Below are 23045 nucleotides of genomic sequence, written 5' to 3' on the forward strand. Positions count from 1 at the left end.
ATAAAAGGAGAAAGAAGTGATTCTGTAATGGTTTTTACCTTTAGAGGTATGGAAACCAAAAAGGTACTATAATAACATTCCATTTTCGTCGTCTCTCCGCCGCGTTGGCAGCAGGGCGCCACATCTGTAATAACTTTAATTTGCATGGATGCACATTATAGTTGGGATAATCATTCATAAAGGTATATAAGGCAAAGGAAAATAATATGTCCATCATACTAGTGCCATCAGTTCATACAGTTAGGTTGTGAGACCTAAGTGAGTGTGTTTGTGTCTCAATATTTATTTATTTAACATAACACACTTATAGCTAGTGTTTTTTATTAGCCTGTGGTGTCCCACAGCTGGGCATAGGCCTACACATTATAAAATTTTATGTCAGGTACTTTAACATATAGTTAAGTGTGATATATAAACACCAATTTAATGTGAGCACACAATAATTCAATTTTAATTATTCAAATTATTTATACGATACATGTATCGACTGATATTATCAAATCGGATACTTTTTCCAATGTTAAAAAAAGAATAATTTATTACGGAACTTGTTAAACAGTGATGTCCTATGACGTCATAATACGTAGATATTAAATAAAATAGTTCAATTTTCTCTTAATATAGGTATGTAGTACTTACAGTACATAAATTTTCTTTTTTTTGCAGGACTTGTTGTGTGGTCAATATAAGTCAAAATGAAGGTAGGTTTATATTTTTATCAAATTATACAAGGAAAAAACCGAAATCGAAATTAATCTCGCCAAAATTTCCATTGTAACCACATGTATAAATGATAATACAGATGGACTAACGGCTCGTCTCGGCTTCTCTCGGGTAACCATAAAAAGTAGCCTATTATGCTCCGGAAGGATTCGTAGCTGTGCCAAATTTCATCAAAATCCGCCCAATAGATTTTGAGTTTAATCATTAGAAACAAAAATACAGATATTTTATCTTTATAATATTAAATATGGATATAGTATATAGTACGGCTCAGAGGTATCCGTTTTTCAAATTATGATTTACCAAAAATTCTATTAGGACAACGATAGCAATCAGGGGTTACCAGAACGAAATTTTTCACGAGATATTCGAGATTCACTATCACCTCACCTTGTGTTCTTTCAACAATTAAAAAATATATATTATTCGTTTCAGATACTCGTCATTTTATTAGCTTTATTAGTGGCGGCGATAGCGGAACCGCCTGTAGACAGCAGGTAACAAAATTGTACTTTTTTACAAGATTAACAATCGTAAATTTCACGCGTACGAAGCGGCCTACGAAACTTTGAAGCTTATCATAAGTTGCGGTTGTCATTAAGAGTTGGTTAGTGACCAAATAAGACCCCATTTAGTGACCACTAAAACTGATTTTCCGTACTCAACTGCTAATTTGCATGTTGGCTCTTCTGAGAAAATATCTATGCTCCATGGTAAATGTACTTAAAATTACATATTCATATCATATATCATTTATTGAATGTACAGTCAAGTATTATGTATTTATCAAACTCACTTCGAAGCCTAGCAGAATAAGAAAAATAATTAATTTATAGACATAAAAATCATGCATTTTAGAGACTTTACAGTACATCAAATGATCATTGTGTCCCACACTAGGCTAGGCAAAAAAGTTACTTCTTTTTAATAACTAGTTTTTTTTACAAAAAAAATACATTTTTGGCGCAAGCTTTTATTGTCGTCAGGGAGATCTTGTGGCACTTAACGAAACAAGGAATTTAAAAACCCATGCCCGTGCTGTTGACTGTTGAAGCCGTTGAGGAATTCCCTCGTTGGGAGCCGATCCTCGGTACACCATCAGGTCATGCTTATCATAATAATGTATTGTCATGGAAACAGAAGCGACGACGTGAAAGATTTGATTTAATTTGACAGACAAGACGGGACAGGTGAAACTAAATAAGAGCTTGTAAAAACATTCCTATTCATACTACATTCACGGGAAGATAATGCAGTGCTATTCTAGGGCGGAACCACACGCCGGAACGACATAGCCCATATAATTGCCCATCCTTAAGGAAAGCCAGTTCCCCATAACATTATTAGTGGGAACATAAAAAAAAACTGATGATGATAAATTTTTAATTACAGGTACTTGCCCCCACAGCAAGGGTTCAATAGTGGCAGTTTCCCTTCACAAACGTACGGGCCTCCAGGAAGAAACGACCAGATGAACAGACAGACGGACGCCGTTTTCAGGTAATATACAATATACAGGACGACGTTTCCCTACGTCCATTAAAATCCATCTTGAAGAACCATCGATGGATCTTTTTCCATGATTCAGGATTTTTTGAAGAAATGACATTTATAGAACTAAACTTGTGTCTAAATAGAGTCTTAGTCTAGACTCTCTATAGATATAGGTACTAAACTAAAGAGTATCTAAGAGAAAAATCTGAAATAAATAGTCTTTTCCATATGAATAATCAGGAATGAAATCTGGGACTAAAAGTACAATAAATGTAATGTAATGTACAAAAAAGCTGTTGCCCGCAGCTTCGCCCGCGTAAATTCCATACTTCAAACATATGTCCTTTTCCATACTTCAAACAACATATATGCAAAATTTCAAAAGATAGACCGTGAAGAGGTACTAACAAACAGACGCAGTAGGAAACTTCTTTTGAATAAGTAAGGATATATATTTTAACAGATCTCGACCGTCTTCCACTTATGGAGCTCCAAGTAGGAACAGCCGACCAACATCGCAGTATCTACCTCCTTCCGAGCCTTCTAGTCAGTACGGCCCACCAGCAAGGCCGTCGTCGACGTATGGCACCCCAGGATTTGGTAACCAGGGCAGACAAGGTACGTTCTTGTCTAGACTTTAGAAATACGTAAAAATAATTGCCCTTTAAGGCAGTTAAGGCAACCTAGAAATTAAATAACTATTGATAGATATCATTTTTAACTCCTTAAATGGACATTGCCTGTTGTAAATTTAATGATGATCCTAGTAGTAGTCTAAAATTGTTGAAAAAATATACGAAAATCGGTCCCTCATGTGGGCTTAGCTGGTTTTCATTTCTCTTCTCACCATCGAATCGATTCGAAGTGAGACACAGCGAACCAATCGCATTGCAGTGTGGTTATCATTGCGTCACAATGGTGCAATGTGATTGGTTCGCTGCGTCTCACTTCGAATCGATTCGATGGTGAGAAGAGAAATGAAAACTGCACTAAGCCCTTTGAGCGTTTTATTGGTTGCTTCCACAGGCATATAACTTTGGAGCCCATGTCCGCTTTTCTACTTTTTCTCTTCCACTGCGCACGGTCTTCGGAAACCCTAGTTGTCAGACCATTGGCACAAAATATCATCCTTGACAAATCCAACTTATTTGAAGTCATTATTATGCACTAACATTTTCTCTTTATTTAGGTGCCAGGCCCCCAAGCACACAATATGGGGTACCAAACCTCAACGCCCCATCGCAGCAGTACGGTGCCCCTGGTGTGAACGCACCTTCACAGCAATACGGAGCGCCAGCTTTTGGAAGTGAGGAGGTCTTTTTTTTATGTTAGAAGAAGGAAAAGACATTATTAACATCTAGTATTAGCTATTTAGTTTCGTAATATCTAGAAAGGATACCGACAGATTAGCCGCTTTGAAATGTGGTACTGGAGAAGGATGGAAAAAATAAGCTGGACAGAGAGAAAAAGCAATGAGGAAGTGCTTGAAATAATAAACGAAAAGAGAAGACTGCTGACAGAAATAGAAAATAGAAGGGGAAGAAGAGTGATTGATACGACACGACGCCTTATTTAAAACTATTTAAGGAAAGGAAGAAGAGGTCCAGGGAGACCGGGAAGAGTTATGCAAGCCAACTGAAAGAGAAGGCAGGCGTTGTGTCGTATCGAGATCTTGCAAGCCGAGGATAGAGAGGCGTGGTGTATACTCCACCGACAAGAGCATAGCTCTAAAATTAGAAGAAGAATCTTTGACACATGTCATTTTTGGTCCAGTGACAATAGAGTCTATTAGTAAATAAATACCAATATTTACATGATATAGTATATGACTTTATATATTTTAATTATTTAATAGAAAGATTATTAGCTAACATTAGGAATAACTTTTTTATAATTCTATTTTTTTAAAAGCAAAAAATAGTAACTTAAATAGAATTAGGGCCTGTGACGCTGCTTAAATTATTGACTCACATACAGAAAGCATTAATAATTGTGTTTCACAAGTGTTAGATAAGGCTAACTGGTACATAGGTAGGTTTATCTAGCAGTTACTTTATTTGTCAGATATCAGAAAGAAGTGAAACTATTCTCAGGTGGCGAAAATCGATATTCCGAGGCTGCTACGGATTTCGGAGGAGCTCAAAGCCGCGCGTATCTCCCACCAGGTCAAGGCAGAGGCTATGGCGGCAACGACGATGGTTCCAATGGGGTATGTATGACATGTATTTCATAGCCCGGAAAAATTACAAAAGATACTTCCTTCTTCATAATCGTATTCCTCGTGGCTGAGGGTCGTGGTTATTACGTGGAATGAAACACACACAACAACTTTCTTGGCATTATTAATTGAGTGGTTTGCCATTGCCTTCCCCATTTCACACAAGTTAATAAGTTAAGTTCACCGGAAGCAATTGGTGGTCGATGAAAACTACTACTTATACATGAGTCAGATTGGTATACAAACTCATGTGGCACGAGTAGGATTCGAACCTGGGACCTTTCGACCCACAGGCGCGCGTCATAACCATTACACCACCCCAGCTTCTAAAAGATACTTAAGTATTTGGAATATATAGCATTCAAATAGGCTGCGGTTGGTCGCATGCCTGTTTGCTTGCTGTGAAGTGAAGATATCTACCTCGTTCTGGTTCCCGTCGCGGCTGTAAGGCCACGAAGCCCAGGGGCCGGGTAAAACATCATTATTTTTTTTAAGATACGATGGCGACTATAAGAAATATATCTACATTATTTTTAGATGATCTTCACCTATAAAGTCATGTTATCATTCATTATCTACACTGGACAGTAACCTGACCCTTTTGCTGTTTACTCGTATTATCTGATCACTCAATCTAAATATTGAACATAGTACAGTGTCGAGCGGATTGAAGATGTAAGTAACAAATTGTAAAAACATTCTTTTGTTAAATGCAACAAGATCTCTCTCTCTCTCGTGTTCGCTCAGCGTTATACCGGTTTCTTTCTCAACATGTTTTCAATGTTATCTCACGTAACAAAGTACATACTCTTAATTTCAAATATTCGGTATATTCTAGGAGCCAGCAAACTACAATTTCGAGTATACAGTGAAGGACGAGCAGTCCGGAAACGACTTTGGACATAGGGAGTCTCGTCAGGGCGACAGGGCTGAAGGTCTTTATTACGTTGTGCTGCCTGATGGAAGGAAACAGGTATCAACTACATTTCTCTCTCTCATCTCCGCATTTTCCATTCGGGGTTGTGATGCTTCGAAGCCCTACATATTTTGACTATGTACATTATGTACTTTTATATATTATTAGAAAGAAAAAAAAAACATTGTAAGAAACAATAATGGTAAGCCGATCTGGCATGATAGGGACCAACACTGTTCAAATGAGTTTCTTTCGGCATTTCTTCTCAGCAGTGGTCGTTCCGAAAAGCCAGTAGTTTGTAGCTTGTGAAAAATAACTATAAATATAAAGATTGACGAGAAAAAGTGCCTGTGAAGGTCTAATTTCTGAATAAATGATTTGAATTTGAATTTGAATTTGAAGCCCGGTGCAGACTTGTATCTCCTAACAGCTGGATGAGAATACTGTTACCTTTAAGTTCGACATTTGTTTTTATTTCGTTCAATAAAGTTTAATAAACATATGATAACCTAATTTTGTTGAAGATTCGGTTGTGATTTTACAACCGGCCGCCAGCCTAACGTCAAACTCTCCTTGGGAATGTTATTGTTGAGTATCAATTGTCCAGACTAAGTACCAAATGTTTGCCTAGAAGAAATCGCAAACAGATAAAAGGCCAGCGTACATACAAAATATAGATGTGGCGTATCAACTTGGGCACAGCTATAATGGAAGGGGCACATACGTCACGTAAAGGCCGTGGTGGAATCGCTTCCCCTTCGTCTACTTCAGCCTTAACTATCAAGGTGGTGAGAGTGGAAATTTTTAAACCGGTTTGTGTTCCAGTTTATAATTTTTGTCCTTGCGTGTATGCTAAGTATTTGTTTAATTTTTCAGACGGTTGAGTATGAAGCAGATCAAAACGGATACAGACCTAAGATATCATACGAAGACGTCGGCTCTGCTGGTGGCTACGCGGGCCGTGGGCAGGGTTACCAAAATGGCGGCTATCAAGATGGCGGATTTCAAAATGGCGGCCCTTATTAGGGGACCAATCGGTGAAGCGAGCGACCACATTGCGATTAGTTATGTTGACACGTGGGTAGATAACGGGAAATAGAATTTTGAATTTAATACGTTAATGTGTAATCGCTCTTTTATTAGTTTTAATTTAAGCTCAATTATGTGTTCAAACGTCACTTTGGCGGGATTTGTTTTGTTTGTTTAAATGAATTCTGCTTGTGATAAATAAAACGACTAACGCTTGAATAAAGGATTATGAGCCATGTTACGAGACTAAACGCTTAATAGAATAGAAGTTATGACAAAGTAGAAAATATTGGAAAAATATTTCACTTATATGGCAAGACAATCAATTGGGAACTAACCTTGTTATTAATAAAAAGGTAAGGCGTACTTTAAACTAAAGTATATTTTGTCTCTTTCTGTTAATACCAAATTCTGCAAAGCGTGATAGTGACAATATACTTTAATTTAAATTATTCTTTCACTTTTTTATGAATAATAAAGTAAGTATTTAACTTGTTTATAAATTATTTTATTTCCTACGTGGGATTTGAAAGGTCAGTCGCCATAACATTTTATTAGGTAATTAATACTCATTAATTACTATTATATTATATACATTTTTAATTACATAATGTTATATACATACATTTTTATATCTATTTTTAAAGAGGGAACTGAAATATGGTTCTTTATATTCATATTTTATGTATTTTTATATATTTCTTATTTCCTTATATACAATAAGGAAGAACATTTTCTCGTCTGTCTGTCTAGTATTAATAAGTAGTTATGCAATTTACTCGTCATTGTATATAAATAAAGCAAAGTTATAATTTCACATGGGTTTTATTAAAATAGTTATAAATTAAAATTAAATAATTAGCTACCTACATATTAATATGTATCCATTAAAATGTATGTCAAAATGATACCACCATATAGAATTGGTAATAAAAATTCAAATAAATAACAATTCAAATTATGAACTATTTGTAATTAATGTAAAATAAAAAAAAATCAACTATAATAAAACTGTAAGGGCGCTTTGCATAGGAGATAAATAAAAATATGGTGGTTCTTTGTTTGTCTAATAAGAGGTCATTTATTCCTAGAATTTTTGTCAATCTGTATGTTTGTTCGCGCATCACGCAAAAACTACTGGATGGAATATGATGCGGTTTTCACATTTGTAGGTATAGCAGATGGTCTTATTTAAAATCTGATACAGGTTTTGTCGCGATACGTTGCTTAGAACTGGAGATATTGACAAAAATAAGTTATGACCGGACGCACGTAATAAACGCGGACGAAGAAAATTTTGAAAAATTGCAATTGATGCGCGTTCGCATCTGTCGAAACGATCTAAGATCCACTCTAAAGTGACTTGAATAGGTGTCCTAACACCTGGTCGCTGCTGTTTAATACAAAATCGCCTTTTTGACAATGAGTTTTTGAAACTTTTGATAAAAAGTTCTGGTTCAAATATTCGTCAAATAAGTACAAAAATTTTTTCACCGACAGTAACAATACGGGCTAAGGTACGCGTGCGTTTTTAATATGCAAGAAGGTTGATTCCCATACCTGAAAAACAAGTATTTTCGTCATAGTTTGTATCATTTAGGTAATGCTTTACGTAATAATGCACCAATTGTCATGGACGGCGTGAAAAATTTCAACTCTGCCGGCGAAATAAAACTTTTTAAGATTGGATTACAGACAGACGGGCGAGTGAAACTAGATAACAAGAACAGCAGTATACTAACTTATTAGTACGCGAGATATCGGTGAGATGGACTTCAAATTTATCCGTTTCGACCCAGTATGTCATAGTAGCTTCGAAGTCACCTGCACCCGGGTTTAGGGTTACCTGTAATAAAAATTAAATACCTTATACAGGGTTACTGGTATCAAACGCAAAACCTCCTAAAGACTACTAGGGTAAATGTACCCTAGTAGTCTTTAGGAGGTTTTGCGAGCTAAAACAAGCAACTTTAATTCTGCGACTTTTCGTGATTCGTAGTTTATTTTTTCATATAAAAAAAAAAACAATCTAATTTGCGATTTTACACGTCTTAACTCTAGCGGAATCGAACATAGAGGTAACGTTTTATAGAAACGACATTAAAACTAAAAAAAAACGACTTTTTTGTATTTATTACGTTTAGACAAAAGTCATAGAACAAAATATGTTAGTCTGTAGTGTACCTTATGCGCCTTTGGAAGATTATGAGTTAGATACCCTGTATACCTAGTATCACATCTAGAGGAGCTTAATGGCGCCGTGATAGTCTCACAATGGTCGGTCAATGAATGGGTGACCAAAAGTGTATTATCTTGAGCTCCTGCGTGCTTCGGATGACACGTAAAGCCGTTTGTCCCGGTTGTGTTTGCAGTCGTTAAAACCCGCCAATCCGCATTGGGTCCACGTGTCTTGGTCCATACTCCATATCCATCTATAAGGAAGGCCTGTGCCCCAGCAGTGGGGACGTTTAAATGGCTGTTGATGATTGATGATGAATGAACTTTATCCTTTACGGAATAGTCTCTTATTCATATTTGAGCGTTTTCTCGGTTACTTACGCCACCACCACCACCACCACCACCATATCGAGTATGTGATCGTTAACACTGGTGTCGGATTTTAGTCAAGTCGCCTAAAGGCATCTGACATGACTTTTACGACTACTTACCACCATCTAGTGGTAGGTAGTCGCATACACACCAGTGAACTAAACTGTCAACCAGAAGCAGGTGGTGGTCTATGAAAACCACTATACTTATATGAGTCAGATTAGTATACAAACTCATCTGGCACGAGTAGGATACGAACCTGGAACTTATCGATCCACAGACGCGCCGCCGCCATAGAGCGTCAGAGCTCAGGGTCCACTATCCTAGTTTTTCTTTTCAAATTCTTTGGCATCTCCTTCCCTTACAAGATGTAAACTAGCAAAACTAGCAAGTTACGCAGAGAACAATATTGCTTCCTCTGTCCTGGCAGAAGGGGCAATCCCAAAAGTGCATGCTTGATGTCGTCAAGGACAATATTCTCTTGCCAGTGGGCAGACTATAAAGAATGTCGAAGACCGTGGGGAAGTGGGGAAGAAAAATGCACAAGAATAAGTAAAGTAATATTATCAAAAACTAATTTTACTCCTTAATGCTTACCTTGACTTGATATATCTTCTTGGTAACCATTTGACTATTGGTAGCATACTGTTTGACCCACGAGATATTGGTCAGCGTACGTTTAAAACATTTAGACCTGTGATTGAAAAAAATGGTTGCCTGTAAAGTCGGTTTTACGGGCGAAGATTTTACGTGACAACGTCTTTTTACGCGCGCGGCAGACCGATCATAGTTGAGTGGGAGAGAGACGCAAGGCATTCGGCGGGCCTCTCTCTCGTTCGGTGACTCATCGTAACGTTACCGGGCGTTACACTTTTTCATAAGTGACTCCCAGCCGCAACCTAATTTAAGACGTTGTCACGTCAAAAAAAAAAAAATAGGTATGCCTAGTCTAGCCATAAATATCGCAAAATATTGTACAATGTATTGGCGCTAAAATAAGAAAAGACAATGAAAAATCATATAAAAATAACGTATTCCAAATTCAAATGTAATATTTTGTTTCTTTTTTATTGTAACAATATTTATGGCCAGACTAAGTATATGTTTTTACTAACACTAGTGTATGTTATATGGTTACTAACATCACGTGGACATCTGAAATAAATAGTTTGATTTGTATTGGGTCATTTTCTGTTGGAGACTGAATTTACAAATGGTGACTACAATATAAAAATATCATCCCACCTCACTGGCTCTGTCAGGCCGTTGATAAAGTTTAGCAGAGCATCGCTTGCTCTGAAGTAAAGGGTGTCATCTTCTGTCACGTGTTCCCATTGAGCACACAAACACCAGTGCGGCTCAATACCCGCCTCGCTACACGAACGGGTCGCTGGAATCTGCAAGATTTTATAGATTAAGTACCTATTTCACCGTTTGTTGATATGGTATCTGATAGCCTATATGTAACATATGAAACAGGTAGCTTCCAAATTGTGATTGATTGAGAAGTGTTGGGTAGGGTTTACTGGCCAATCACTTCAAGCTGATTTATATAGCAGATTACAATATGATATTTTATCAGACAGTGGTAAAACAGGCCCTGATTGTACTTAAAAGGGAAAGATTATGGGCTAGCGTAGCTAACGAGTTAGACCATTTCCATATAACTTCATAGGCTCCCTCATACAAAGTGTCAAGGTAGATGTTGTAAAACCAAAGCAATCTGTCTATTCTTGTATATTTGTTTAACAAGTGTTGTTTTACAAAGTGACTTTCTCATCATCTCAGGTGTAAAGCTATCCAATAAGAGGTACGTTTTCGAAGGCTGTTTTGCGTCCTACTGCTGGGTTAAGGCCTTTGTTTCCACAACTGTTGATAAATTCGATTCAACAAGAGGTTAATTTTCATATATATATATATATATATATATATATATATATATGCATAACAATTTACCGGTTCTAGCAAGTTCATGCCCCTGGGAATATCAGCTCCAGGAACTATATAGTTATTCCAATATTCCTTTAGACCTACAGCATCCAATAATGTCTTGTGAATGTCATAAGGCGTTGTTAGTGTGTCTACATTCCGTTGCAAGGCTAAAAGAGCATTGGGTCTTTCTGTTTTAAGTTTCTCTGGCAAGACAAAGGACATGAATGGTAGACGCTCTTCAAGACGACCCTGAGGTGTATTACGAATCTGAGCATATCTGTTAGAAAAAATTCGTACATTGATTACAGATTTGAGCAGCGAACATTTTTGAAGCAGTGTTAGTCCAGTTGTTGAGATTATTTGTGATCTCAGGTTCGAAATCTACTCCTGTCACAAATCCAAATTCAAAATTCGTTATTCAATTTAGGATGATATACATTACTTATTGACGTCAAAAAATTACTTAAACCAAGTCTACTGCCGACTTCCAAAGTGCGCTTTGGAAGAAGAAGAAGCGGCGCAATAAACTTCACCGTAGCCTTTTCTCCAAGGATGTCAATTAAACAAATATAGGTCTTATACATGATCTTACACGCTAATCTGAGTTATGTATAGTTTTTATGGACCACCACTTGTGACCGATGAGGGATCCTGGAACATGTAAGCTTACCACGAAACCTACATACACTTAGCACATTACTAATGTCCATATGAGGTTTCTTTATCCATAACATGTGCGAATCGTGTAAAAAAAGATAGAACGTGAACGACGTGTTACGTTTTTATGTTTCATGGTAGCTCACCTGCTTATTGTTAAACTAAGTTGACTACGATCAATGTGGTCATTGCAGATGCTTAAAAACTACTTCAAGAAAATCTGACACCAGTGTTAGCAATAATAATACATTCGATGTTCAACGCTAGAGTATACTGGATTCGAGTTTTGAAGCATTCTGCGCTTAAAAACTCGAAGTCCAAACTCAAGTTCTTTAACATAAATCACTTATTGACGTCAAAAAAATACTTAAAACTAAGTAAAATTAATTACTTAGGTCCATGGTCGCTCATCACCACCAATAGAGTATCTTTCAGGTGGCCTTCTTTATTGAACCTGATGAGGAATTCGAGGAAATCATCATCAGCCGTGGTGATAACGTTGAAGTCCTCGTGAGTAATATCAACGACGAATGTAAAGATAAACTTTTTGCCATCCAAATGCATGAACTGAAAATAAACATCATCAAGAAGATTTTTTAACTCCCCAATATCACTGAAGCATAGAACTTTTTTTCTCATCCCGAGAAATCTAATGTTCCCGTGGATTGTTGTTGGTGCTGTCAAATAGCTTGCGTTTGAATGACTGACTTGCGGTAATATTTAGTGGGCGTCAAATTGTTACTAACGTTATGTGGATCTATTGTTAGCTGAACAAAAATTGTATTATTTAATCATATTGTGTAATCCCCTGGTGGATATGTGAAGAATAGGACAAAAATCTGTTTGGGATCTTCTAGAAGATCTGAGATTTTTTGGATCTCTCGACCATAAACTTTCGACTAAGAGGATTTTTTAATAAGCCGAAATTATACCTGATTGGTCAAATTCATCATGAGCTTGTACTGCGGCGTATCCCCAACACAGTATTTATTTCCGAACATAGATCTGTCTTGGAAGAAGGCTCGAAGGTAGTGGTCGGTTGGCTGGTGCCGGAAACCATTCACCCAGTATTGAAACGCGCCAATCTCTGGACGGTCTTCGAAAAATGCTGTTCTGTAACTGAAATTACAATGTTTATAATACTTTTACACAGCTATGTTTTTTGTTTCATTTTGTTTTCATGCAATAAAGTTAACTTACCCATCGTCTCTCAATTTGTAGAATAACAGCGGATATACATCACAGGTTCTGGTGTTTCCTTCCATAACCCTCGTGTTTGGAAGCTCATACATATTCTTCCCGGTCAACATCGGAAACAGTGCTCCTTTCGTACCTTCGCCTACTATGTTGTAGCTGGAATTGGCAAACACCAGGAATATTACTTAAAACTTGACATAGATGATGGCCTACACATGCAATAAACATTTTATACAAGCTATAGAGCAATGCCCAATTCCTCAGTCATGCAACGCATTGCAACGTTTTACGTCGACGAAGTACGTTGCAGCTAAGTATTAATGCCAGCTCCAAACTATCGCGGATCAGGTTGCCGAACTTGGCGAATTCGCCACACATTGCTGATTTTTCATTGCTGTAAATAATAGTACTTATACTGACTACGCAATATTCATTCATTCGCGTCGGCACCTGTCCGTGTTTGGAGATACACGGAAATAGTGTGTAGCTGGCATGAAAAGAACTACTAACCTTTTAAGTACCGTAGCATTAAGAACATAACTCAAATAATTGTAGCTTCTAGGCATTCGACGTATAAAGCCGATTCTGGCAGTGGAATCGAAACCGAACATCATGATATTAATCGTTTTCTCCCGGCCCTTTGGTGGGATTTTCCGATTGACTTCAGATCGGAAACCAGCCACGTTGCCTAGCCATCTCGATGGTACGAAAGAAAAAACTCTACGAAAAAAATGCGAAACTTTTAAATTAATTCTTAGCAAAATTATTAAACAGAGGTTAAAATATTTTTTCTATGAGAATTTATTTTTATTTTTAAAGTATACATTTCTGATGTTAGTAAATAATTACATAATTTATTCTGTTTCTTCTAGTGGTTAGCTGGAAGAGAATGCTTTTAGAATCAATTTCCCTATTTGTATATGTTGTATATTCACAATAAGTTTTTGTATTTTTATACGTTTTGTTTGTTTTTGTATAAAACATAAGTACAACACACAATAGCGAACCTAATTTTATAAGCATAAGCTTACTTTAAAAATGAAGATTTGATGAATGTAATACGATCTTAATATTTACCCTTTTCTTCGACCGCTACACATCACCTTGGCGTGGTCACTCCTCTTCAGGTGATACGTTCCATTGTCACGTATTTCCTTTGCATCCGAATAAATATATGAAAAATCATTCAAGTAAATTATGTCTTTGTACGTACACATTACATCCGAAAAGGTATCTAGGATCTCATTTATTACTCTGCATTCGGATAGCTGAAATATTATCTGAATTAAGTAGTAGATATTTTTATTGTTGGAAACAATCTAAGTTAAGTACTTTTTTTCTGTTTAGGGACGCCAGCGCAAGCAATACACGGTCGATCGATCCCCCCATTCCACTCGGTACCACGCAACCCTTTTCTGGTAACCTTATGTTGGTGGCGACTCATTAAATGTACCTGTACCTTTTCAGAAACGTAAGTAACTGCAATAATTTTGTCTTTGAGATTACTGTCTCATCGTCGCGTGTTTCTAGTTTCAAACGAAATCCAGAGTAAAACTGAACATTGAAGATTCTGTTGTGATTGTATTTTCTTTTACGTGAACTTTCCTTGGGAATATGTTGCCTATCAGATGCCAGTTATCCCCACCCACGGAAGAATATTGAGTGGTCTTACTCTATGGCGGAATATTAGATAAAAGATAACAACATACATAGCATTTCACCCAATCTTTGCTATTGCATGTGATTTTGGGTGGATCTTCATCGTACTGCGTCGCTTCTTTACTGAATGGGTTCAATTGTGGTATTTTGCAGCCTGTTCCCTTGTCAAACTTCAGCTGTTCTTTGAGGTTGTTCTCGGCGTTCCTGATATTTGAAAATGTGTGTGTTTCATTTCACGTAATCCACCACGACACTCAGTCGTGAGAAATACAACAATAAGGAAGGAAGGAATTTTATTTAAGTACATAAATAAACGAATAAGTGTTCATTGCTCAGTCGGATCAACGCAGAATAACGTAGAAATTGTATGAAGTTTCGACGTACGTCAACGCATGTCAGTGTGTCAAACCCTATACAAAACAACGGAGCTGCAACGTGGTGCGCGTCGCAATGAAGCGCGACTGAGCAATGAGAACGCGCTCTAAGTACGTTCTTCTGCGTTGATGGGTTAAGTGCAGGTTTGCATTTCGCTTCTTACTATCGAATCGATTCGAAGTGAGACGCAATCACATTGCGGTGTGGTTGACGTTGCGTCACAATGGCACACTGTGATTGGTTAGCTGCGTCTCACTTCGAATCGATTCGATGGTGAGAAGTGAAAGGCAAACCCACACTTAACGGATGACAAGGTGACGGAGGATGTCGCAGCACAACTAAGCAATGAGAACGCGCTCCTCCTCGTCGCAACGGAGCAGGACTGAGCAATGGGACACGCTCTAGCTTTGAATCTATGAACTATGAATATAACAGAAATATATTTGATGGAAATCCAATGTAATCACTGTCTTATGAATACAATGAATATTTGAATACATTATGCTCATATTCTTATTCAAAAGATACAAGTTTTTTACGTCAATTTTCACCAAATTTTTCGTATATTTTAAGCGAATTCATAATGGATTGTCCGATCGATTGATGCATTCGACTGAAATTTCCGATTGAATTGATTTTTTTTTATTGAGGAAGCTGTTACTTTACTTTTTAATAAATACAAAAAATTCCTTTTTTAGTTTTAATGTCGTTTCTATAAAACGTTAACTCATGTTCGATTCCGCTACATAACGCTACTGTACTGACTCGTGGTTGCTTGGCTATTACATATGTGTAGAATCGCAAATTAGATTGTATTTTTTTTATGAAAAAAAAAAAGAAAGTACGAATCACGAAAAGTCGTAGAATAAAAGTTGCTTGTGTTGATGCACCCAAGTAGTCTTTAGGAGGTTTTGCGTTTGATACCAATAACCCTGTATAATCACTAAATGGAGCTATCCCTAAAGTAAGTTAATGACCAGAAGATTCGCGTGACTGAGCAACGAACATCCTCACAATCACATTTAATTCCAGATTTAATAGAATTCCTAAAACTTTGTTCAATATCGTGTTGCGAGGTATTAGGGTCGTATCCAGTCCACCGATCAGATAAATTATGTTTAACTAAGCGTTTAATTCCTTACGCGTGTAAAAAACGGTATTTTCCGTTAGAGCCGTGGGAATTTCGGGGAAATTTTCAGCTGGGAGTATTATGTAAAAATGTCTTAAATACCTTATGACATTAATTTGGTACAAATGTACTAGTGTGAGGGCTGATACTAAATGAAACTAATGAAATTTTGAAGTAGATGATCTTCAATCGATTGAATTGAAATTTTATACACAGGTTTAATTTGGATAACAATGCATTATTATGATATGCATGCATCCAGGGTCGGCCTCCACTCCATCAGGAACTCCACAACGCTTCACTGGTCGGCATATTTTTTTTTGTCACGCGTTGAAATTAACGAAATCTCTCTGACGAATATATTGTTTCAAAAATTACATTGTATAATTTGTTGACATACCGGACAATTAAATCGAAGTCTTCATTTAATTCTTCGTCTCGTAAAGTATAATATATCCACACAATTGCAAATAATAACAAAAGTAAATAAGTTCTCGGCTTATGATATATTTTTGATACCCGCCGTATATTTTTCAAAATTATCTTCAACCACATCTGTAATAGGTAAGTTATTGGATGATGAATACCTATCTGCTCTTCGAATGGTTTTTTAAATTATATTTTATCATTCAATCAAAAAATTGAATTAATTTACTGAAAACTATCTATCTTAAAAATATCTAAAGAAGGCCCTAGGCATGGTGCTCATCAAACATGCAGCATTTCCGCGCTGACTTTCAATGGAAATTCGCTGTGCGAGAAAGCTAATCGCGCCTGTTGCCTCCCTCAGCCGTTTGCGGAGCTCTCTGTACAACTCCCCGTGCGCCTCTGCCCCAAGAACCTAAAGTCTCGACGCCGAAAGCCACAAATTCGTATTGGACGCCGAGACAACTATATTTTTGGGTCTATACATATGTAATAGGTTATCACTTCACTCCACTTTTTAATTTGATGGATCCATCGTTTATTTGATTTCTACGTCCAGTAAATAAATATATATAAAAAATTGGTTAATTTTATGTAAAAATGGTTCAAATACCAATATAAAACTATATGTATTTTTCACGTAGAACGCAACTAAACAAGTTTACTACCTACGGTATAGGAACTGTGAATACGAACCGAATTTTATTGTAGTTACTTGAAAAAATATTACTTTTTATCGTCGATTGTGAATTACGTGGAGTTTCTTTTCGTAAGTAATATTTTATTGTTAGCTTGAATAGCTTGCCTATTTTTACAACACCGATTATTTCCACTGACAGCTGTCAACTGTCAGTTTGGTAGTGATTCCTTTGCTGACATTCATTACCTCAATTTAAAAAGTTTATATCTTTTGCGCGTGAGGCGGCAATCTTTACTCGTATGTATATACTAGTGATAGTGACCCTAAACATTCCTCTCTATAAATTTTTTTTCGTAAATATCTCCTATGTACAGACATAGTCCAGTTACAGTTTTATTATAAGTATAGATTTTGATACAATATAAAAAATGAAAATTTTGGTGTAATATAAGTATAAAATTTTCTTATAAGTATAGAATTTGATGATTGTTGATGTAATTGCACAGATATAATGAACATCGTAATGTTCTTATATCTGTGTGTAATTGTAATATTTTAATGGAAACTGTAAGTAAATGACTCTGTTATTGATAAGGTGACGTTGATTAAGGACATGTTATTGAATCCATAATCCATATGGTTATAAATTTAAAAATCTAAAATTGAACCTTAAAATTTTGAAGATTCGGCAGTATAGAGTTACTACCGGCCGCCTGTTGGAAGTCAATATTACTTGGGAATGCTATGAGCGAGATTATAATAACATTAAAAAAACAAACACTGTACGAAATATTTATTTGTATTTCAATATTGAATCACAGTCTACACAATAAGTATTTTCATATAATCACATGTGTTAAATTCATTTAAATAATACATTGTTTTTCGGCATTAAAGATGTCGTTTATTAAAATTTAATATCTAATATTTAATAATACAACAATAAAATTAAAAAAAAAAATAGGCAGACTACAAATCAGATAAGCGACTCTAAAACGCGCAGTAAAATAAGTTTTCAAATGATAAAAAAAATGCATTGTATGGGTAGATGTTTCATCCCTCAACATTTACCTCCAATGGGACGATATACCACATTTGAAAAATAATATTTGATTGCGTAACATCCCAATTTTTGTTTATTGTTTCACAATGTTGTCTTAAAAAAAAAAGTATTTAACTTCGGCCACAATTCAACGAACGAAATGTAACTTTTATACTCATCGAGATAATATTCGAGAGTACAGAGCGCGCGCGAGCTATTTACAAAAATGCTTCACTGGCAGCATTCTCCGCGTTCAAGGAAAGTTTCCTTATGATAAACTTAGTCATTACAGGAACTTCATATTAAGTATAATTGACGCTTGTAACCACAAACAGGATCGTTACTCGGGCTGAAATAAAATAAAAATTGCTTTACATCATCGTATTGCTTATATTGTAATAATAAACTGAATTAAAATAAAATACCGACTTGAAAAAGTTTTTTCTATAGCCACATTCATGTGAATGGCTTTGATATAATAATTCGCGGTATATTCTTAGTTCAACCCACTGATTTTCGTCCCGTCGAAATAATAAACTCTCGATCGTCTCGTCCCGATAACATATTAAAATTCTAGACGACACGGCCGGAGGAACTTTGTCGTTCAAATATGTCTCCAACACTTACTATTATATAATACTTACTAGCTATGTGTTATTTCAAGTCATATTCTACCGGTGTACCAAACGTCTTTACAATCCATCCAGTAGATTTTGCGTGAAAAAGTAACAAACACACACACGTACATCGTCACAAACTTTCGCTTTTATATTATTAGTAGGACAATGTCGTATAAATATCCGAAAAGTAGTATAAATATCCGAAAGTTGTAATATAAATATCCGAAAACAAAATGAGTCCAAAGGCGCACTTATCATTATTATGAAAGAAGCGAGCAATCTGATAAAAGTACCTAAATGTAAAATTATGTGTTAGGAATTAATAAAAGTCATGTTAGATGCCTTGAGGCGACTGGAGTAATTATCTGACACCAGTGTTGATTTCATGCACAAAAAATATAACACAGGATAATTATATCTACATGAAGTATTTGTACAAGGTACTTACTTTAGCTGGATACACGAAGGTCGTGGCGAGCTGCTCGCCGAACACGTTGGACGCTCGGCACGTGAAGTTGCCGATGTCGGTCCAACGCAGGGGTGAAAGCACTAACTCGCCTGACCTTAGCACCTGGAACGACAATTTAAAAAATTGTCTAGACTGAAATACTTAGGTATCAATTTTTGCGCTTTGACAGCTTAAGTTATTTAACCGCCATGCCGCCGGCGCCGAATTTTAGTGGTTGATATAAAAAAATAATTTATATGACACCTATCCATCGCGATACTGCCACTTCTCACCTTAAATAAAATGGCGTAAGTAGGTACTTTGCGTTGTTCTGCGCAGGTTAAAGTTCCACGTCAAAGTTGACTGGTGCAACCGTCCCTTAAAGTAGCAAGGACCGAGTTCACGGACTTTCATTTAACCAACGGTTAAATGAAATCGGTCTTATAATCACTGTTCAAGTAATAAGACTTACATGTCTGGTTAGGTTGAATATTGGATCTTTGTCAGTATATTACGCAAGGCGATCTTCCAAACTTTGCCAGATTCTTTATACCTACATTGCTAGTTATTTATTGTGGTAGTAAATAAAAGCACTCGTACTGTGTACCTACGAAATGTTCACGCATTCGCGTCGGCATGTGCCAGAATTCGGCGACAGTGTAGAACTGGCATTAGGTGTTGTTTTTAATATGGGCCTTGTCTTGTGTAGAGGTAATTTTGAATCAAATTGTAAGTATAGCATGAATTTGATACTCGTCACAAGATGGCGCTGTCCGTCGTAAGGGAAAGTTAGTTTGCCATTTTGGTAGGTGCCAAAGGTGTGTGCTAAATTTCAGATGAATGACGCTGCCAAATCAAATTTAACATACGAGATTTGATCCACACTAACAGGCCAATTTAAATAAGAACCAATATGACGGATAATAATTTTTTTATTATTTTTTATTTATTTATCATAGAATCAACACAGCACTTGAACAAAATTACATTTTATATTACAGTGTTAATCTTAATGCCAATTACAGATTCTTGTTTTGTAAATTAAAAAGTTATAAACAGATTAGAACAGAAAGGAAAGAAAACAATAGACAGACATGCATGTTGCCTAGTTAGTGTGGGACCAATTGTATAAGCAATGTAGCAAAGTTTTGTTTATTTAATAAATATCATTTCATTTAATTTCTTTCGTTTGTGTGTAATGGGTATACTAATCAATTAGACCAATGAAATTATCTGTTACGTAGGATGGAAGAAATTAATATACTTATGAAAGACTAAGTACCTTCATTCTGGGTCCATTTTTGACGATAACCTCCTTTGTATCCATCATCCCCCTGTGAGTCCAAGTTATGTGTGGCCTAGGATGGCCTCGGACACGGCATGGTAATACAACTCTGTTTCCGATTTGGTCCACGTACGCCTTGTAGGTAACTAGGATCCGTGGCGCTAATGGATTGAGTCGGGATCGCTCGGGCATCTCCGTGCCGCCGTCGCCATCTACTGGGGAGTAGGAAGAAACTTAGCGCCTGTTGAAATTTTATAACGTTGAAAACACATTAAGACTGTGTATTTGCTATTTGTTTTTAAACGGGCGCTGCACAGCGATTGTAGAGTTAAATAGGTACTTTACTATTTATATAAGACTAGTAGTTACCCGCAGCTCCACGCACTGCAAAAATATATCGCATTTATTTTTAATACAAACGTTTGCCCCTTATTTCTTTTGGATTCATTTATTTTTGAAGTAGCCTGTTTGACCACGAATAAGTTAAATACCTGTATTGCTTCGAGAAAAGTATGGTACGGCCGTGCCACTTTTTTGCTCGACATGCGGGGGCACTGCCGTACCCCCAGATACTTAATACAATATATAAATAATAATGAGATGAAATAAATCTGGAATCGAGCGGAAAATTACCCACGTCCCTGTCTATCCCGGACAGTGCTATTCCAGATTTTTTTCCATCTCCTTATTATTTTCAAAATCAGGCTAAAACCATATCAAAACCATTTAAACAATAGGTACCTAGATCTTAGTCGATCGAGTCTTATCTGTCAGATTACAATTTAATATTTTACAAGGAAGGGGAGAAAGAGGACCTAGATCTAATAGATTCTTACTTGATCTGTAAACTTTACTCGTGGCGCTCTTCATCCTCCCCCCAGACTTAACCACACATCTGTAAAGGTCTTCTGTTTCAGTCTTCGTGACGAGAAGGGTTGAGACCACCCTCGCGAGCGACTCAGGGTTTGTGTCGATGTGTTCGTTTGATTCTAAGTCGTGCTGTAATGGTAATAAGGTTCATTTTATGTTTTGATATCGTATACGGCTATTAAGATCACTTTTAGTGAAACGGTCCGTCCCGGCGTCGTTCGGCTTAATATATATATATTCCAATATATACCTATTAAATTTATGTCTTATGAGTTTATAGGACAGACAGACAGAAGCGACAGAGGACTTTGTTTTAGAATATATGTTATCATGTTGTTGTTACTAGTCGAATGTACGAAATAAAAGATATTTCTTTCTCATACAAAGTTTAAAAACGTACACACACGCCAAAGCCATTTATTTTGATTTTTGAAAAAAATATCTATACAAATAATAGTACTTAGTTAAATATTTACATGGTTAACTATGTATTGTACATAAATAAATAAATACAACATTACCTCGTAAACGGGAGCATCGTTTTTGTACCAGTGTATAGATGGCGCTGGTGAGCCGTACGCTTCGCACGTGAGCTCTACGGACGTGCCCGGCGCGTGCGCAACGAACGGCCGCGGCCGAACGAATAGCGCGAATACTTTCAGCGGTTCGCTTGGTGCTATGGCTGTGGGGAGAAATGATTGAGATTTAGAACTAAATTTAGTATCGTATAACTCCGAGACTTGAGTTATACGATACTAAATTTATTTCTAAACTTACTTTTGGGCCAACTCAATCTGTATGATTGAGTTGGTCCAAAGTAAGTTAAATAAAACTAAATAAATATATATGTATGTATATATTTATTTAGTTATATTTATTAAATAACATACTCGTAGAATTGAAGAGTAGAAACAAATAAAATAATACGAGAAATATTAAGAATATATATATATAAAATTTTACATAAACTAAAGCGCAGTATTTTTGGAAAGATTTTTTTATTCAAAAGTTCCTTAAACCAAAATGCTTGAAAATTACCCTATTTCTTATAATATATTTTTATGCACACTGCCACAATTTCGACGAACGCATGATTGTGTGAGTGAAATAAGACGCCCGTGTTGGCGCCATTATACCTTAAAATGTTGCCCGGGGCTTCGCCCCCGTGGGAATTTTGAAATAAGATATAGCCTATAGCAATCTTGGATAATGTACCTTTCTAATGGTCAAATAATTTTTCAAATCGGTTCGGTAGTTTCGGCGATTACGCGCCTCAAACATACAAACTCACAAACGCAGTGTCTTCAACAAAGAAGAAAGAAGTGTCTTCTCTTTCACCCCCAACGCAAAAAAAGAAGAGTGTTATAAGTTTAACGTGTCTGTGTATCAACATCATAGTACAACATCATAGTATTCTGTCCCAAACGGATGAACCGATTTTCGTTTAGTTTTTTTTTGAGTCATAGATAATTTTATCCCGAGTGTTCTTAGCCATGTTTCATGGAAATCGGTTCAGCCGTTCAAAAGTTGTAGCGAAATGAATATTGAAAGTCGGGGTTTTTTTTAATTTGTCTAACAAATAAACTTGTTTTGTGTCTGTCTCAACTTTTTTGGGAGCACCTACAATCCCACTAATAGGTACAATTACTGTGCCACTAAGTTATTTTATTTTAACGAAGAGCATTGACTTGCTAACTCGGATCAGATTGCGGTTCTGTACTGAAACACATGTACATACATTAGGTTTGACCCGGATCCGGCTAAATTTGAACGGGGCACGTGATTCTTGAATGTATAATCCATATTTTTATATAACACATCCATACTAAGCGTCC

At 36.4% G+C, this 23045-nt stretch overlaps 3 protein-coding genes across 9 annotated transcripts in view; 1 reads left to right on the forward strand and 2 right to left on the reverse strand.

Annotated features, from left to right (window-relative positions):
- The first annotated feature begins 208 nt into the window (after window positions 1-208).
- Window positions 209-7197, forward strand: LOC128681118 (pro-resilin-like). Of its 2 annotated transcripts, none has more exons than XM_064436849.1 (9): window positions 209-258; window positions 667-701; window positions 1159-1220; window positions 2116-2223; window positions 2681-2835; window positions 3407-3523; window positions 4311-4426; window positions 5274-5408; window positions 6228-7197. In XM_064436849.1, exons 2-9 carry the CDS (start codon window positions 696-698, stop codon window positions 6375-6377), a joined length of 849 nt encoding a protein of 282 aa, XP_064292919.1. In that variant the 5' UTR covers window positions 209-258; window positions 667-695; the 3' UTR covers window positions 6378-7197. The 2 variants fall into 2 exon arrangements, with proteins under 2 accessions (XP_064292919.1, XP_053620723.1); XM_053764748.2 differs by having other exon boundaries at window positions 219-382.
- Window positions 7198-7201: 4 nt separating this feature from the next.
- LOC128681114 (uncharacterized) lies at window positions 7202-17134 on the reverse strand. Of its 3 annotated transcripts, none has more exons than XM_053764736.2 (14): window positions 17002-17134; window positions 16280-16434; window positions 14426-14579; window positions 13794-13984; window positions 13227-13436; window positions 12720-12872; window positions 12452-12638; window positions 11911-12086; window positions 10887-11139; window positions 10176-10327; window positions 9528-9624; window positions 8565-8825; window positions 8123-8226; window positions 7202-7940 (listed from the first exon to the last, which is right to left on the reverse strand). In XM_053764736.2, exons 2-14 carry the CDS (start codon window positions 16432-16434, stop codon window positions 7871-7873), a joined length of 2163 nt encoding a protein of 720 aa, XP_053620711.1. In that variant the 5' UTR covers window positions 17002-17134; the 3' UTR covers window positions 7202-7870. The 3 variants fall into 3 exon arrangements, with proteins under 3 accessions (XP_053620711.1, XP_053620712.1, XP_053620713.1); XM_053764737.2 differs by lacking the exon at window positions 17002-17134 and adding an exon at window positions 16820-16929; XM_053764738.1 differs by lacking the exon at window positions 8565-8825 and having other exon boundaries at window positions 7317-7940.
- Window positions 17135-17723: 589 nt separating this feature from the next.
- LOC128681124 (neural/ectodermal development factor IMP-L2-like) overlaps window positions 17724-23045 on the reverse strand; it is a 66729-nt gene continuing 61407 nt past the window's right edge. For 3 of the 4 annotated variants that reach the window (XM_053764758.1, XM_053764759.2, XM_053764757.2), the window contains exons 3-7: window positions 21732-21892; window positions 21177-21339; window positions 20338-20555; window positions 19056-19178; window positions 17724-18336 (exon numbers count right to left, since the gene is read on the reverse strand). In XM_053764758.1, coding sequence (XP_053620733.1) covers window positions 18328-18336; window positions 19056-19178; window positions 20338-20555; window positions 21177-21339; window positions 21732-21892 — 674 coding nt within the window. In that variant the 3' untranslated portion in view covers window positions 17724-18327. The remainder of the gene's footprint in view (window positions 18337-19055; window positions 19179-20337; window positions 20556-21176; window positions 21340-21731; window positions 21893-23045) is intronic. The other variant, XM_053764760.2, reaches the window with a different exon arrangement.

The sequence above is a fragment of the Plodia interpunctella genome, chromosome 26 (assembly GCF_027563975.2).
Source record: "Plodia interpunctella isolate USDA-ARS_2022_Savannah chromosome 26, ilPloInte3.2, whole genome shotgun sequence".
In the NCBI taxonomy this organism is placed as follows: Eukaryota; Metazoa; Arthropoda; class Insecta; order Lepidoptera; family Pyralidae; genus Plodia; species Plodia interpunctella.

What these genes read in the sequence shown, in the direction of transcription:
- LOC128681118 (XM_064436849.1), top strand. An exon ending in GAACCGCCTGTAGACAGCAG is followed by an intron (nt 1,221 to 2,115) that starts GTAACAAAATTG and finishes TTTTAATTACAG; the next exon opens with GTACTTGCCCCCACAGCAAG. An exon ending in CAGACGGACGCCGTTTTCAG is followed by an intron (nt 2,224 to 2,680) that starts GTAATATACAAT and finishes ATATTTTAACAG; the next exon opens with ATCTCGACCGTCTTCCACTT.
- LOC128681114 (XM_053764736.2), bottom strand. Translation starts at nt 16,434, where the DNA reads ATGTGGTTGAAGATAATTTTGAAAAATATACGGCGGGTATCAAAAATA. An exon ending in AAGATTGGGTGAAATGCTAT is followed by an intron (nt 13,985 to 14,425) that starts GTATGTTGTTAT and finishes ATAATATTTCAG; the next exon opens with CTATCCGAATGCAGAGTAAT. An exon ending in TGTAGCGGTCGAAGAAAAGG is followed by an intron (nt 13,437 to 13,793) that starts GTAAATATTAAG and finishes TTTTTTTCGTAG; the next exon opens with AGTTTTTTCTTTCGTACCAT.